The sequence below is a fragment of the Ursus americanus genome, chromosome 13, assembly GCF_024610735.1.
Source record: "Ursus americanus isolate L20-20 chromosome 13, mUrsAme1.1.p, whole genome shotgun sequence".
NCBI lineage: Eukaryota > Metazoa > Chordata > Mammalia > Carnivora > Ursidae > Ursus > Ursus americanus.
This window is the reverse complement of record NC_142139.1, coordinates 15,485,692-15,501,488: the sequence shown is the minus strand read 5'-3', so window position 1 is coordinate 15,501,488 and position 15,797 is coordinate 15,485,692. Positions and strand designations below refer to the sequence as shown.

Sequence of the window (15,797 nt, the reverse complement as noted above, 5' to 3'; positions counted from 1 at the left end):
TAAGACGTAATCTGCACCTTCCATGTGTGACAGGAATGATGTGGTCGGAGTGTAAGGAGCTCTGGCTGGAAGGACCTAGGGAATATATTTTGCAGTTGTGGAATGTGCTGGATTTTGGGATGCTGTCCATCTTCATTGCTGCTTTCACGGCCAGATTCCTAGCTTTCCTTCAGGCAACAAAAGCACAACAGTATGTGGACAGTTATGTCCAAGAGAGTGACCTCAGTGAAGTTACACTTCCACCGGAGATCCAGTATTTCACTTACGGTGAGTTATTAACTGCAGGGTCCTCTTATGTGTCGGAGAAGGTACTGAAACCACATTTTGGAAGGAAATGTCCATATGTTTAGTATAAGCTGTGTGTTGAATGTGTATGAACAGAGGAGAGAGCATGAGCTTTGGAACTATACAAAATTGGATTCCTGTCAAGGCTACGACTCTCCCTTGCTGTGTGTGACTTTGTTCAAGTCAATTTACTTCTCTGTGCTGCAGTTTTCAAATCTATAAAGAAAAGATGTTGCAAGGTGGGAGAAAATTATCTTTAAGCCTAACAACATAATTACTCTTATATATTCTTAGGGTATGAAACTGTCTTAGTTGGGAAAAGAGCTTGATAAACTGATCAAGGTGGAGGATGAGTCCCCGAGAGCATAGTTCGGAGGAGACGAACGAGTAAAGGGTGCTGTGGAGCAGTGCAGGGGAAGTAGACAAAAACTCAGCAGAGGCAGGAAGTAGGAGCTAAAGTGAGAATGTAAGCTTGGAAGAACAGGCAGAAATTCAGGGGCGGATGACCTGTTCCTCAACACGAGGTAGCAGGGAATTCATGCCTAACTTCTCTGAATCACGAAGAGCAGTGAGGCCCCAGCCGACAACCATGTGCAAGGATATTGACCCCTTCCTTGCCCAGCACAAACCAGTGGTAAGCAATGTGAGCCTCCCCTCTCTTGAGGCCAGACTGGGGAGGTGCGATTAGCAAATTTTCATGTAGTTGTACAATCTGAAATCTGGAAAGGACTTTAGAAATGTATTGCCTACCCCTTATTTTAATGATAAGGAAACTTAGGCACAGAGTTCAAATGTGTTCTGATCGTGAAGAATAATTCTTTGTAAGTGTAATTAAGGCTTACATTGTGAGAAGTACAAGTGGCATGTTAACATTATTGAGGAAGAAGCTCCAAAATATTTCACACATTGTGAAATTTAAACACATTTTCTCTTATTGTCAGCAAGCAAAGAGTTTTATATGCCAAGGAGACCAGATCAAATGAGTAAATGATTACCAATAATAATTAAAGAAATAGCTTAAATTGTATTTTTGTGTAATATCTATCCTATTTCAATAACCTATTTATTTAAATTTATTATGACTGTCCTCTAGAGGAAAAATTTGTGAGTTCAGGATTTACTTAGTGTGTGTATGATTTTAATCAAGTATTTAGCCTTTTTAAGTCTTGGTTTCTGCATCTCTAAAGAGTGGATAATAATAAGATCAAATCCATAGAGTTATAGGAAATCACTGTGGTACACATTAAACACTCAATAAATGTTGATTTTTATTATTGCAAACGTCTACAATATATCCATTCTTCTGGGAGTGACTCAGTTTGCACAAAATTAGCCACATAGTATTTCACTGACCTTCCAGGGAAATGAGTATCTAGTAGTCTGCTGTGAACTTACTAAGTGGCCTTGAAAGGGGTGGGGTCCTCATTTAGAATCTATATCTCAAATTTTTGCACCTCAGTAGCATTTAACATTTTCAGGGAACAAGTTACATTGCTCAGATATCACACTGGCAGCACCACTGTGATTCAGTTGACATTCTTCTCACAATACGACATTTTACTTGCACGAACTGTTAGATGAGCTAATTTCCCCCATGAAATATGGAAAAGAAGTTTTGTGCCAACTGAGCCTGTGGGGTGACAGAATAGCTGGTCAATAAATCTAGTAACTGAGGGGACATTAGTCAAATCGGTTGTTTTGTCATTCTGGACACAGTCTGTGTATGGTGAAGGGTTCTCACCTCTTTCTTTATCTTTTGTGCTTGATTCTGTTTCTACTCAATGTGAAGCAGGCTAAGTATCTTTATAACAGTGTTTCCTCCATTAAAAGATTCCATGTGAGTGTGGAATTTATAGGTTTCTGGTTTAACATGAAAAACAGTACCTCGACAGTTAATTAAATCTAGAGTAGTTTCAACTGATATAAAAACCACCTACCTAAAAAATAGATATTATTTGAGGTATTTATTTTGCATAGCTAGCAATGAATAGAAAGTTCCATTTCTAATTCCTCTCTCTTTCTTTTTCTAGCCAGAGATAAATGGCTCCCTTCTGACCCTCAGATCATATCTGAAGGTCTCTATGCTATAGCTGTCGTGCTCAGCTTCTCTCGGATTGCGTATATCCTTCCTGCAAATGAGAGCTTTGGCCCCTTGCAGATCTCTCTTGGAAGGACTGTGAAGGACATTTTCAAGTTCATGGTCCTCTTTATTATGGTGTTTCTTGCCTTTATGATTGGCATGTTCATACTGTATTCTTACTACCTTGGAGCTAAAGTAAATGCTGCTTTTACCACGTAAGTAAAACATCTTATAAAAAAAAGTGTGATGAAGAGAATTTCTAACAAATCTAGATGAAGCAAAAACACAAAAAATTCAGAAATCATAATAAAGATGTTTTTAGGGGGGAAAAATCCATTGAAACGATGCTTATGTGTGATTACATTGCTCCAAAGCCTTGTTTCTTTGAGCTTAGTAAGTGTTTGACCATGGAACAGAATCAGAATTTGGAAAAATCCTAGACAAAACTGACTATTTTAAGAGAATTGGGCAGCAAATTTTTAATACTGGATGTCTCTTATATTATGTATGACATTAAATTTAGTTTCATCATTTTGTAGCCATTACTATTCAAAAAAGAAGCATTGGCTTTTATTTTAATGTATCATTAATCAGCACAGGAGTTGAATAAGAATAAATTAGAGCTAAATATTGTACAGCTCCGTGTAACACTAAAACCACTTCCTTCCTGTGGCCACACTGGTTTCTGCAGGGAGACTCACCTTGCCTGGGAAGTCTTCCTTGATTAAACTTCCTTAATCATTGTCCCTTGAAGTTCCCTCAGCATGGAGACATCCAGTTGTGAGATCCTCTCACTCACTGGTGTTTAGTTCGTCGGGACGTGGGCCCTCCCTTTGTACTGCAGTCATTCCAGGTAGGGAGATCTTAAGCCCTCCCTGCCTTCCTGTGTACCCTGTCATGCCACGACTGGAAAGAATCTAGACCTTCAATAAGTTCCCTGTAGACTAAAATAGAATATTAAGCCCTTTCAGGCATCTAAATTGTTTTGAATTTTTTTTCAAATAGTCATATAGAGCAAGTCTTAGGGGTAAAAGAGAACTGAAACTCACTTTATTGTAATGAAAAAAAATTCTGTTTGAACCCACTCACGGGAAGAGACAGAGAGATCCTACACACCTTGCCACCCCTTTGAACTCTGTGAGAACTCACTTTATACAACACATTGTCTTCCCTGTTTTGTGTGAGGATGTGGCAACTTGATATGGTGAAAAGAATACAGGCTGGAAAATCAGGCAGGCCTGGATGTGGTTGCAGTCTCTCTGCTGGTTTCTGGTCAAGTTACTCAACAGTCCTCAGTGTTAGTTTCCTTCTTTTTAAAATAAACACAATAAGGTTGGAATCAGGTTGTTGTGAGGATTATAGATCAGTGATAGAGAGCCTCTTGCCCACAGTAAGAGCTCAGGAACTACCCATGTCCTCCCCTTTTCTGCTGTCTGCCTCTTCCCACACATGTAGGTTCTCAGGAATCTGTATTCTTGCGGTTAGAGGCAGAAGGTCTGCAAAAGAGCAAGATGAAGGACTCAGAATTTGGGGATACTGTTACATTAATGGCGAGGAACAGAGAGGTTATAGTTTTTCTTAGTCTCCTGCTACCACCTATGGTATAACATCACACAATGAAATGTTTTGTGAGAGAGAGTAACTGTGTAGAAATAGGAACCTTTCTCTTCAACTTTTTTTTTTTTAAAGATTTTATTTATTTATTTGACAGAGATAGAGACAGCCAGCGAGAGAGGGAACACAAGCAGGGGGAGTGAGAGAGGAAGAAGCAGGCTCATAGTGGAGGAGCCTGATGTGGGGCTTGATCCCATAACGCCGGGATCATGCCCTGAGGCGAAGGCAGCCGCTTAACCGCTGTGCCACCCAGGCGCCCCTCTCTTCAACTTTCTATCCTCAGGGTCTAGCACACTTTCTAGAACATAATAGGTGTTCCATCAATATTTGCTGAACGATGGAAGGAATACACAAACTAGTACTAAAACCTTCAAATCTATAGAATTGTTATTTAGAATCTGTTACAAAATTTTTTTTTAAAAAAAGCACTGTTCCCATAAATGTTTCTTTGGTAAAAGGTCTGACTTCTGAACCTTCTGCGTAATGGAATTCTACATGTGTAATTGTTTAATTTAAGGATTACTTTTGTGGCTCACAAAGCAGTGAATACATCCTGGTTATATGCCAAAACTAGGCAAATTCAGTTGGCAAAGTTCACTGAAGGGATAAAACTAGGTAATTAGTCTGGTAAGGGCGTAAGTGTTCATGGCTGTGATGGAACACTAGTTATATAAATTAAGTAAGTTATATAAATTAAAGGAAAAGAACAGGAATCTTTCAATCTGTTGCCTCCTTTTCATTTCCAGTTAAGTAATAACTTCTAGGTAGGTAATATATTCTCATGGCAAAAAATTCATAGAGTGGTGTCTACAGTCAAAAGCATGTCCCCTCCTTCACCACTGGACCCCAGTTTCTTATTTCTCCTTAGTTCACAGAGGCAGTGGTTTCTTTTGGATACTCTCAGAGATATTTTATACATAAACAAGAATATAAGTATTCATAACCCCCCTTTTTTTAGTCAAATGGTAGACTATTTTACTCTTGCTATATCTTATTTTTTTTACGTAATAGATCTCAGACATCATTTTATTTTATTTTTTTAAGATTTTATTATTTGACAGAGAGAGACACAGTCAGAGAGGGAACACAAGCAGAGGGAGAGGGAGAAGTAGGCTTCCTGCTGAGCAGGGAGCCCGACGCAGGGCTCGATCCCTGGACCCTGGGATCATGACCTGAGCTGAAGGCAGACACTTAACGACTGAGCCACCCAGGCACCCCACAGACATCATTATATATAAACACATGTAGATAGATCTGTCATTTCCCAGTGGCCGCATACCATCTATCATACAGATGTCAGAATTATTTACCCACTCCTCTATTGATGGGTATTTAGATGGTTTTCGTTCTTCCCTACTGCCATGGTGCAGGGAATCTGTACACACTTTTTTTTGAAGTGAGTATATACTTTTAATTCTGGCCTTGTTCTACTCCAGAAAACCTGATTTAAATGTCTAAACCACCTACAAAACCAAACCCCCGATTTCCATCCTTCTAGGAGAAAGGAATGGGTATTGTGGCATGATGTCACCTTTCCTCTGCTGAGTTCAGAGAATTCCCACTTGGTGATAACTTCCAGAAAAGCTGGGCGTTGGTGTTATTTAATCACAAACTCCTGAAAACCTGAGAGAATGATTTATATAAAATACTATGATGAAATAATTATACTCTTGGGGTTTATTATGATGATATTTAATGATGGCATTTTACCTCTGTACAGAATTCAGACCCTAATTTGTTTCTCTTTTGACTTTTTCATACTGAAAACTCTTGATTTATTTACTGTGTGCCTTATTCTTTCAACAGTGTAGAAGAAAGTTTCAAGACTTTGTTTTGGTCGATATTTGGGTTGTCTGAAGTCACTTCCGTTGTGCTCAAATACGATCACAAATTCATAGAGAATATTGGATACGTTCTTTATGGAATATACAATGTAACTATGGTGGTCGTTTTACTCAACATGTTAATTGCTATGATTAATAGCTCATATCAAGAAATTGAGGTAAACCTGCTTTCTATCCATGATGTCTATTCTTATCATCCCATTCTAATAGTATACTACATCTGTTTCTGTGCCCTGTGGTGGATTTCCGGCTCATCTATATAAAGGCGCTTGCTTATACCCAAGCAGAGGGAGCCAGGACCTTTCCCTGCATTTTCCTCCTGGGTAAATAGGCTCAGGGCCTCCAGTGTCTTCTAGGAGCACAGCAGGGGTCCCCCTGAATTTATCATCACTCTGCCTCCTCTCAAATTACATTTCAAAAGTTTTGAAATTAAGGGCTAGCTATAGTGAAATTATTCTCTCCTAGGTTAGCCAACCAACCATCGGAAAGATCCCAGTGGAGGAATTACTAGATGTCTGGCAAACACTGATGATGTTCTGTATCCAGTCAGAATTTCTGGTGTTCTGAAGTGACTAGAAGTCACTCGAGTACTTGTTTTGTCTTGGGCTTGGTTTGGTACCTTCCTTCATCATTGTTATGTATGTTTTCCCATGTCCTCCAGGTTAGTGTTCAGTATCTTGTTAGCGCTTTGCTGTTTGTTAAATGCATGAGTCTGTGTGTGTTTTAGAAACACCTAAAATGGTTTTTCAGAGCAGAAGTTAGGTCCCCCAGAAGTGAAAACTGTGGGACCCCGAATACCTGCTGGAGTGTGGTAATGGCAATCTGGGCAGTGTGAAATATGCCAACTTCTTCCACCTTTGGACCCCCTCCTCTTCATTTCTTCTCTCTATCACCATGGGCCAGGACTGAGAATGAAAGGGTTACAGGATTTTTTCTCCTTTGTCGATGCGTGCAGTTCTTGGTCACGCTGCTTCAAAGAATGAAGAGGTAGACCAGACCAAGAGTGGTGGGAAACAAAGCAGTTTATTGAGTGATAGCAAAGGGATAGTACATATCTCCCAAGGTGGGAGGGGATCTGAGAGAGTTGCCACCAAAGTTTCTAAGTCTAGGGGTTTTTATGGGCTTGTTGAGATAGGCTGTTTCAATCTGATTAACCCTCCCTGTGCCTGTTATCCAATCAGGTTTTTGCCACCGATCACATGGAAAGGGCAGAGGGCTCCTTCCAGAGTGGTGTGAAATCCTTTTAAGGGTGGTTTCCTCTTGGAGGGGAGTGCTTGTCCCTGCCTGCCTGCCTTTCTTTCAATTATTCTTTATCAAAAGGACCTACAAGACAGGAATAAGTCACTGAGGGCCTCAGGTGACATTCGAGGACAGATAGCAGACCACAGCCTCCAAAGTTCAATTCAACTGAGTGCTATTTTTTTCCTTTTGCTTTTGAAGTATGTTATGGTCTATCTACAGCCTGCCTTGGAGGTGTCTAGATGAGGAGGGAAGGCAGGTAAAGAGTGGGGAAGTACCGTTGAATATGTGGAATTGGCAGGGGTGGGGAGGGAGGGGGAGTTAATCTTTTCATCCTTCCTTGACCTGAATTTTTCTAGTATTATTGCTTTGTTTTTGGCTGGTGGACAGCACATTCTGGTTAAATTTCAGTGGGTAGAGACAGAGGTATATGGAAGAGAAAAATAAAAACATTCTTAGCAGCAATAAGAATATCTGTAGGCCAATAGAGGTTATATGCAGATAAAAGTATATGTCACCTAACTATTTCAAAAGCGTAATTTAGGTTCATTGTATGACCCTACTGAAATCAGTTACTGAAATATTTGGCTTTTAAAACTGAAGTGGGAAACCGAGGTTCTTGTCTCACAGAGTCAAAGAATGAATCTCTCTGGCAAAGGAGAGTGAGTAAAGTGATAGAAGTTTGTTAAGCAAGGATACAGAAAAAGCTGTCAGGAGTGAGAGGGGTCCAGATAGGGTTGCCACGGAGGGCTTTTAGGGTTGGTCTTTTATTGAAGGCTAACCAGGGAACTTAAAATCTCTACTGATAGCACCACTGAGTAAGGATTAGTGACAACACCTTTAATGGCTTTCTTCCTTTTTAGGGTCCGGTAATTCTTCATTGGTCACAGGTAGCTGTTGTACCAAGATTCCACCTCTGACACCTGGGGCAGGGTGGTCTGGTTTGTTCCCTTCTCTCTGGTTTCCTTACACCTCGCATTTTTGGAATTTCTGTGAACCTGATCCCACAGCACCCTGCCCCCAATCCCTCCCTACCTAGCCCCGCCTGTCCCTTACTCAAAATGAGTCATTCTTTCTTTTCTGTTTTTGTGACACAGGATGACAGTGACGTAGAATGGAAGTTTGCCCGTTCAAAACTTTGGTTATCCTATTTTGATGATGGAAAAACATTACCTCCACCCTTCAGTCTAGTTCCTAGTCCAAAGTCATTTGTTTATTTTGTCATGCGGATCATTAACTTCTCCAAATGCAGGAGGAGCCGGCTACAGAAGGATATAGAGATGGGAATGGGTAACTCCAAGTCCAGGGTAGGTATTTAAAACTCACCAAGACCTGAACATAAATGTTCTGTCTTTCTCCTTGTCTTTGATGTTTGTTCAGTAATTTTTATGTGTGAACTTAGAAGATGTTGAAACTTACTGTCCATTCCGTAGTCTTTCACAGACTAATACTTAATATCTTTACAATGTTTCAAGAAGTCAGTCTGTACCTTGCTTCTGGTCAGAATTTCATGCAAAGTGCCAGATTAAAAACAAACAAAAACACCTTTTTAACTTGTTTAAACAGAAAAGTTATTGTTAGAAGACACTTTGGTTTTTTTGTGTTCCATGCTTCTCAACTGTTATTTGGACATTAAATAGTTTTAACCTCACATTTTCCTCTTGGCTGTATGTATAGTTTAACTGCCACCATATTCTTATTTGTAGAAACTCCTGATCGGGCTGAGTAATCTTTTTTTCTTTACTATCATAAAATTGACACAGACCTAAGAGCATCCTCAAATATTAACCATAAATACCATTTTTATAAATAATCAAGAATGGTTTGTCCCAAAGTTGTCCCAGTTAAGTCGCACTTGGATTTTATGCTGAGTCATACTCTGATTTTAACAAAGATGAGTTTTATGATAGTACTATATAATCATGAATTTAATTTTCAGAGATAGAATTGGTAGAGGAGGCAGAAGGATATGAGCAGGACCTCAGATAACAGAGAGCAAGACAGAGGAGCAACTGTGTGGAGTTAAAATAGCATTTTTGCCGAAAGTTGTGAAAAATGGCCTGTAGTTGTAATACCCTAGGAGCCCACCAGATGGCAGTGTTACCTACATAAAGTACAGGCCTGTTGCGCGGAGATAGGTACTTGTTCTCAGTTGAAGCTGGGGAAAAAGACTGAGTTACTGCAATTTAAATTCTCACTTTAAAAAATAGATGTGCATTTCCAAGATTTGTAATACCCTGGATTCTTATTCTTTAAGCCTTTAAAAAAATTTTTTTTTTTAGGATTTTTACTTATTTATTTGATAGAGAGACAGCCAGCGGGAGAGGGAACACAAGCAGGGGGAGTGGGAGAGGAAGAAGCAGGCTCCCAGCGGAGGAGCCCAATGCAGGGCTCGATCCCAGAACGCTGGAATCATGCCCTGAGCTGAAGGCAGATGCTTAATGAGTGAGCCACCCAGGTGCCCCAAACCTTTTTAAATTTTACCTACATGTGGGCTCTTAAGGCTATTATGTTCCAAGGCACTGATTTGGCTATATCATCCCGTGATTTCAAATAGTAGCTCATATGTCCACGGTGAAAGCAGTACAGTGTAAGGAAGAGAGACTCTGCGTTAGACCCAGATTTGAATCTTGGTACTTTTGGCTTCCTAGGAAGTAACGTGGATAAGTCATTTCATCACTCTGAGCCTAGTTGGCTCATCTGAAAGAGAGAACTTCGTAGGGTTAATGTGAGGGTGGTATGATGTATGCAGTTCCAGCCTCAACAAATATCAGTGCCCTTCCTCATTCACAGTTTACAAAGTGCTTTGCTGTACATTTGAGCCTCATGCAACACTGTGAGGTAGGTATTATTATTCTTCCCATTTTATAGATAGGACCACTGAAACCATTAAAGTAGCTCACTTAGGCAAGGTCAGGGAGCTAGCCAGTTGTGGGGTAGGTGTGGAATCCAAGTGTTCCAGCATCAGATGTCTAGCTCTTTCTACTGCCTTCTACTCAACACCTGCTACTCTGTTTTGGTTACTTACTCACTTCCTCCCAAGAGGGCTGTACCTTCAGCTGCAGGGCGGCTGGCCTCTTAGAGGGGCCGGGCTCTGATTGCCATCCTGGGCAATTTCTGCCGCTGCTGAAATTGACTTTGCTTTGAAGGCGCTTTGTTTCTCTGGGGATTTAATAAGTGAGTCTTTATTACTTAAAACCGGCAGCCTCTCAAGTATGGGAACTCAGAGCTCTTGCACTTCACACCTTAAAGTTTTCTTTCTGTAGAACCCTGATTTCACTGACTTCATTCTTGAGAGTGTCACAGTGTAGAAGGGGAGAAATACCATCAGGTCAAGAAGAGCACATTGGGGTGGCTTGTAAAGGAAATGCAGCTTGCACAAAGGAATGTGAGAGGAGCAGATGTGCTTCATTTACGGTGGCCTCTCCTGCCTATATTGCACCATTGGCAGAAAGAATAGCTTTTTTCAGAGAAGTTGCTAGAAGTAAAAAAAAAAAAAAAAGTTGAACACTGATCTCTCAGAAGCCAGGAGCCTTGGCTTCCCAGTCTCCCCAGATCCGGTTTAAAACTGTCATTTTGATTTTATTTTTTTAAATTGTGCATGGAGATGTTTAAATCTCTTGAATGTTATTAATACTATGACTATTAATAGATACTCACTGTTTATTGACTTTAGTAAAAATTTAGAGAAATTATATGTCTTTGTTTTTCTTTTTTAGAAGAGAGGAAGGGGAGCCTCAAGAAATCTTTTGTGCTAACCAGTGAAACTAACCTCAGTCAACAGTCAGATACTGACCTCCAGTGGCAAATAGGAGAATTAATTTTATTAGCGAAGGTTTTCTCTTGGCATGATTGTGCTACTTCCTTCCTCTTAGCATCCCACTCATTCCTGAGTTATGATGCTGGGAAGTCAGGTGGTGGGGTGAATACATATTTATGATAGAGGGCCCTGCCTTTGAATCATACCTTATCGGTAGCGGCTTGCCCAAGAGCAAGAGGCGGGCCTTACTCACATACATAAAGAGAAGCCAGCAAGAGTGTGCTCCTCTTGCTTTCTCTTTCTACCCTGAAGTTAAACCCTTCAAAGAGAGGGAGAAGAGAAAAGAAGACCAAAATTCTTTAAGCTTATTTCTATTCAAGCTTGTGACTCTGAATCAGTATAAGGGCACGATACCTAGGAAGACATGTTATTTTGGCTCATATTGTAGGGTTATAAAATATTGAATGATACCATTTGAACTTGTCTGTTTGAACTTGTGGGTTTCTGTTCAAGTGTAGGAGAGGAATATAGGCTCGGAAGCAGACAGTTGCTTCTAGGCATCTTTGCCTTCTGGATGCCGTGAATACATTTTAACAAAGCATACAGGTCCCCAGGGACAATTCCGTTTAGTATGAGCCAGATTTTAAACTAGATTTTCAGTTCTGTTGCAGTACACCTTTGAACATCCTGATAGATGTGAACCTGTCGCACACGTTAATTTTTTGCTGTTGAAATATATTAAATCACTTAGGAAATTCAACTTCCACAAATGCTTCTTGGAAATGTTGACTCCAGAAATGTTATCAAGGATAGAGTAGATTATATTTTTGATTTCCCAATGACTGTATTCTAATTTACTAGGTTAATTGTATTTTTTCCTAGTTAAACCTCTTCACTCAGTCTAACTCAAGAGTTTTTGAATCACACAGTTTTAACAGCATTCTCAACCAGCCAACACGTTATCAGGTAAGCATTCAGTAGATGTATCTCTTTATCTGTATGTAATTCCCTGTATGTGTGCATGTGTATGTAGTGAGTAGAATTATGTTCTGATGTATTATGAGGATAGAACGGTTCAGAGAAAAAACATAGTATGTTAGTTGGCCAGGACTTTAGACATCAGAGTCCAAGTCCTCATTTTTTTGGTTGAGGAAGGCGAGTTCTTTGTGATATTAAAAGCAAAGTGTTGCCACAGTGTCCAAAGAGCACCTTCAAATACCTTGAGCTGGAGAAGCAGTGAAAGATATGGTATATTGGAAAAATAATGCTCTCACAGTATGGAAACCTGATACATTTCTCTAGGTAATCCATTTTTCCAATGGATTCTTAGGCTATATTGTTTCATCAGTACTACTTTAAAATATATTTTGCATTTTGATATTAGAGATGACATTTGAATGCTAAATTCCAACTCAGAAGAAGTTGTAGCTTTTTCTTTCCATCTGGTTGATCATTTTGACTATCAAATCTATAGACTTCCGATGTGTACAAGATCACAAGAATGAGGATCCTGGAATTTATAATGGATAGTGATGTCAGTTAATGGGTACAGTTTTGTACAGTTTTCTTGGAAGCAGCAAATTCTGAAAAATTGCTTGGCACACTTGATTGTCAAAGCCTTTTAGTGGTTACATTATATCCTATTATATAGTTATATTTAATATGTCAGTGTTCTATCAATGGAAATAGAGGGATATGGCCAATATTTAGCTATTACAAGCAACACTGCAGTAAGTAACCTTGTATATATGGCATTTAAAACGTGCAAATCTATGAAATTGTCTGGTATCTAGGCATTTTAATTTTTTAGTTATTATCAAACTGATTTTGACAGAGCTTGTACCAATTTATATTCTCAAAATAAATGTATGAGAGAGCCCATTTCCTCCTTAATGTACCAACAGCGTGTTACCAAAGGCTTTCTATCTTTGCCAAATAGATGGGTGAATATGGTATCACAGTGTAGTTTTATTTTGCATTCTTTGTAATGAACAAACTTGACCATCTTTTTATGTTTAGTGTTCCATATGTTTGAGATCCTATGTATTTACTTTTCTCGATGGGCTTTTTGTTATAAATTAAGAGGAATTCTTTTAAGAATTAATTATTTTAAGAATTCTTTTAAGAAAATCAGCCCTTTGTGATATGAGTTGAGAATTTTTTTGTTTGTTATGTGTCTTTTTAATATTTTTTCCCCAACTTTCTGATTTTTGTATAGTCAACTCCACAAAATTTTTATGGCTTTAGATTTTGTATCCTGATTAGAAAGTTCTTCCCCCACATAAGAATACTTAAGAAAATTTTTACACACATTTTCTTTAGTGCTTTAATGATTTCACATTTTATATGAAAATCTTTGACCCATGTAGAATATATTTTGATGTGAAGTGTGGGATGGGTATCCAAATTTATTTTTTTCCGGATGATTATATAGCTGGATATGTTGAATAATTATCTTTTTTATTAATTTGAAATATCACCTTTATCACTTACTAAATTTCTTTATCTCCTTAGATTTATTTCTAGGCTTTCCATATGTGATAGAACCACGTCATTTTAATTATTATAGTTTAGAACAAAAGCCAAACAAAATATATAGACACAGACCCACACATACACATGTCCTTTAAGACTTATTTTATATAATATTCTGGTATTCTTTCTTGTTTATATTTCTATTTGAACTTTAGAGTCAACTGTGTAATTTGCAAAACATTCTGTTGATATTTTTATTGTGATTGTATTAACTTAAGTAAAATTGACTTCTTTATAACGTTCTGTCTTCCTTTTCAAGAACATGGTATACCCTTCCATTTATTCAGATCTTCATTTGTGTACTCAGTATCATTATAAAGCAGTTCTCCTATTGTTCATATTAAGATTAAGTTTGGTGCAAACCACACAAAGCCACCAAGTACCACCCACTAAGTAGTTAAAAAAAAAACAAACACAGAAATTCATTTCTCTCACCTATTCAAGAAGTCAGGAGGTGGTCATTCCAGAGCTGGTATGGTACCTACCAATGTCAGGGACCAAGGCTCTTGAATCATACAATTCTGTCATGACTGGCTTTCAGTCTAATGTGCTCTCATGGTCCAAGAAAGCTATTTGAGCTCTGGCTCTTATGTATGCATTCCAGAATACATTTAGAAGGTGATAGGGAAGAAAGATAAGCATCCTTCCTGTAAGGAACTTCTGTAAAGTTGCACGACTTCCCCGCAATGGAGGCTGGGAAATAAAGTCGTAATTCCTAGTGGCTATTTGCCAAGCTAAAAAACGCAGGAAGAGAATTGGCAGTCTCTGCTGAAATGGATTATATTACTTGTCTTGGTGCTTATCTTTATACCTTTACACATACTTCTATCTCTGTTACTTGATTTATAAGTTGCAAGTTTTATCTTTTGATCCTCCTGCTCTAAAATATGAGAAAATCAATGTGTTTATTTTATCTTCCATCGTTTCCCCCTTCTCCCAGCTTTTGTTGGTTGAATCATTAGAGCTTGTGGGGAGGAAGAAAAAAAAAGAACTTTTCTCTACCCATTAGGTTCTGTAAGTGGGGCCCGTGAATTAAACTGACAAAAGACGGATTGATAGGAGAAAACAAACCACACAGTTTATTTACACACGCAAAGTTTACACACACAGGAGAACTCAGTGATGAGTAACTCAGGGAGTAGTTAGAATTTGGAGCTTATATATCATCTTATCAAAGAGTAGTCAATTTGGGGAGAAGTGACAAGACAAAGGAAAAGAGGTTTGGGTTCCCAGGGGTAGTAAATTGCAGGAAGGTAATATCTGAGAAAACCAATTCAAGATTAGGGTTAGTTTATTAAGGTTTGGTTGTGCAGACGCATCTCAGTGCCACTTCTCTGTCTCCAGTCATGATTGCTATTTTAATTCCTCCTGATATGAGACAAGAGAGAGGGAAGACCTTCATAAAGGGAAGTTTAGATCTTGCTTTTAGGCAGATAGGAGAAGGGTAGTGAGCTCTTTCTGTGTTTTCTGCTTCTTAATTGACTTCAGCTCAAAGTAATCCTCATGCCAAAGTGCGGTATATTGGGGTGGCATGTTCTGATCCCTTTCACTACCTAGTCAGGATGAGAACCCACAATTGTTTTCATTTTAGTTCCACAAAGTCAAAACTCACCACTGATCATTTTGCCACAATTTTTGTTTGTGAGCTAAAGTTTGTCTTCCTTTAGTTTCTTTAAAAAGAGCTCATGGGAACTATGTTCTCTGAGTTATTTCACATTCTAAACTATTTTCTATGTATTTATATTGACTTGCCATACAATTCTTAGCTATGACTTGACTTTCTTTTTTTTAAAGATTTTATTTATTTATTTGACAGAGATAGAGAGAGCACAAGCAGGGGGGAGTGGCAAAGGGAGAAGCAGGCTCCCCACTGAGCAGGGGGCCCGATATGGGACTAGATCCCAGGACCCTGGGACCGCGACCCGAGCCACAGGCAGACGCCCAACCGGCTGAGCCACCCAGGCGCCCCATGACTTGACTTTCTTAATGTATTTGTGAACTGCTCCTCTGCTCCTGGAATGAAATGGTGATGTGGAAAAGTTTGAGGCTAGATGGTTTTTCTTATACTGTTGACCTGAGATTTTCATTTGCTCAAATTTTCTTTGTTTATTTTTAAAATCCAATAACTTGCTGTTGTTTATTCTGTAGGTGAATCTGCATGATTTTTTTTCTCACTTTTCTTATGACTCTTAAATCCATACATTCAAGTCTTCTTTTATTTCTGAATAATTTCCTTATATTATATCTTGAAATAGTTTTTCTGTTCCTTTATTTGGGTTATCTTCTTTAACAATACCAGTTAGAAGCCTGCTAAATCTTCTTTGCCTATCTCCATAGCTACCATTTTTCCTCTAATCCATTTGAATTTTTCATCCATTTCTCCTTTTGGCTCCTTTTTTCTCATTCTGTATGTTGTTTTTTTTGGGGGGGGTCTGTGTCT

The 15,797-nt window shown here is 38.8% G+C and overlaps 1 protein-coding gene across 2 annotated transcripts in view; it reads left to right on the top strand.

Moving 5' to 3' along the window:
• The window catches only part of TRPC3 (transient receptor potential cation channel subfamily C member 3), a 71,955-nt gene that overhangs the window by 39,995 nt on the left and 16,163 nt on the right, over positions 1 to 15,797 (top strand). For both annotated transcript variants that reach the window (XR_015726477.1, XM_045798642.2), the window contains exons 6-10: positions 34 to 267; positions 2,316 to 2,580; positions 5,786 to 5,981; positions 8,160 to 8,369; positions 11,705 to 11,788. Coding sequence is in view for 1 of the 2 variants with exons in the window: in XM_045798642.2 (XP_045654598.1) it covers positions 34 to 267; positions 2,316 to 2,580; positions 5,786 to 5,981; positions 8,160 to 8,369; positions 11,705 to 11,788 (989 nt within the window). In the remaining variant the exon portion in view is untranslated. The remainder of the gene's footprint in view (positions 1 to 33; positions 268 to 2,315; positions 2,581 to 5,785; positions 5,982 to 8,159; positions 8,370 to 11,704; positions 11,789 to 15,797) is intronic.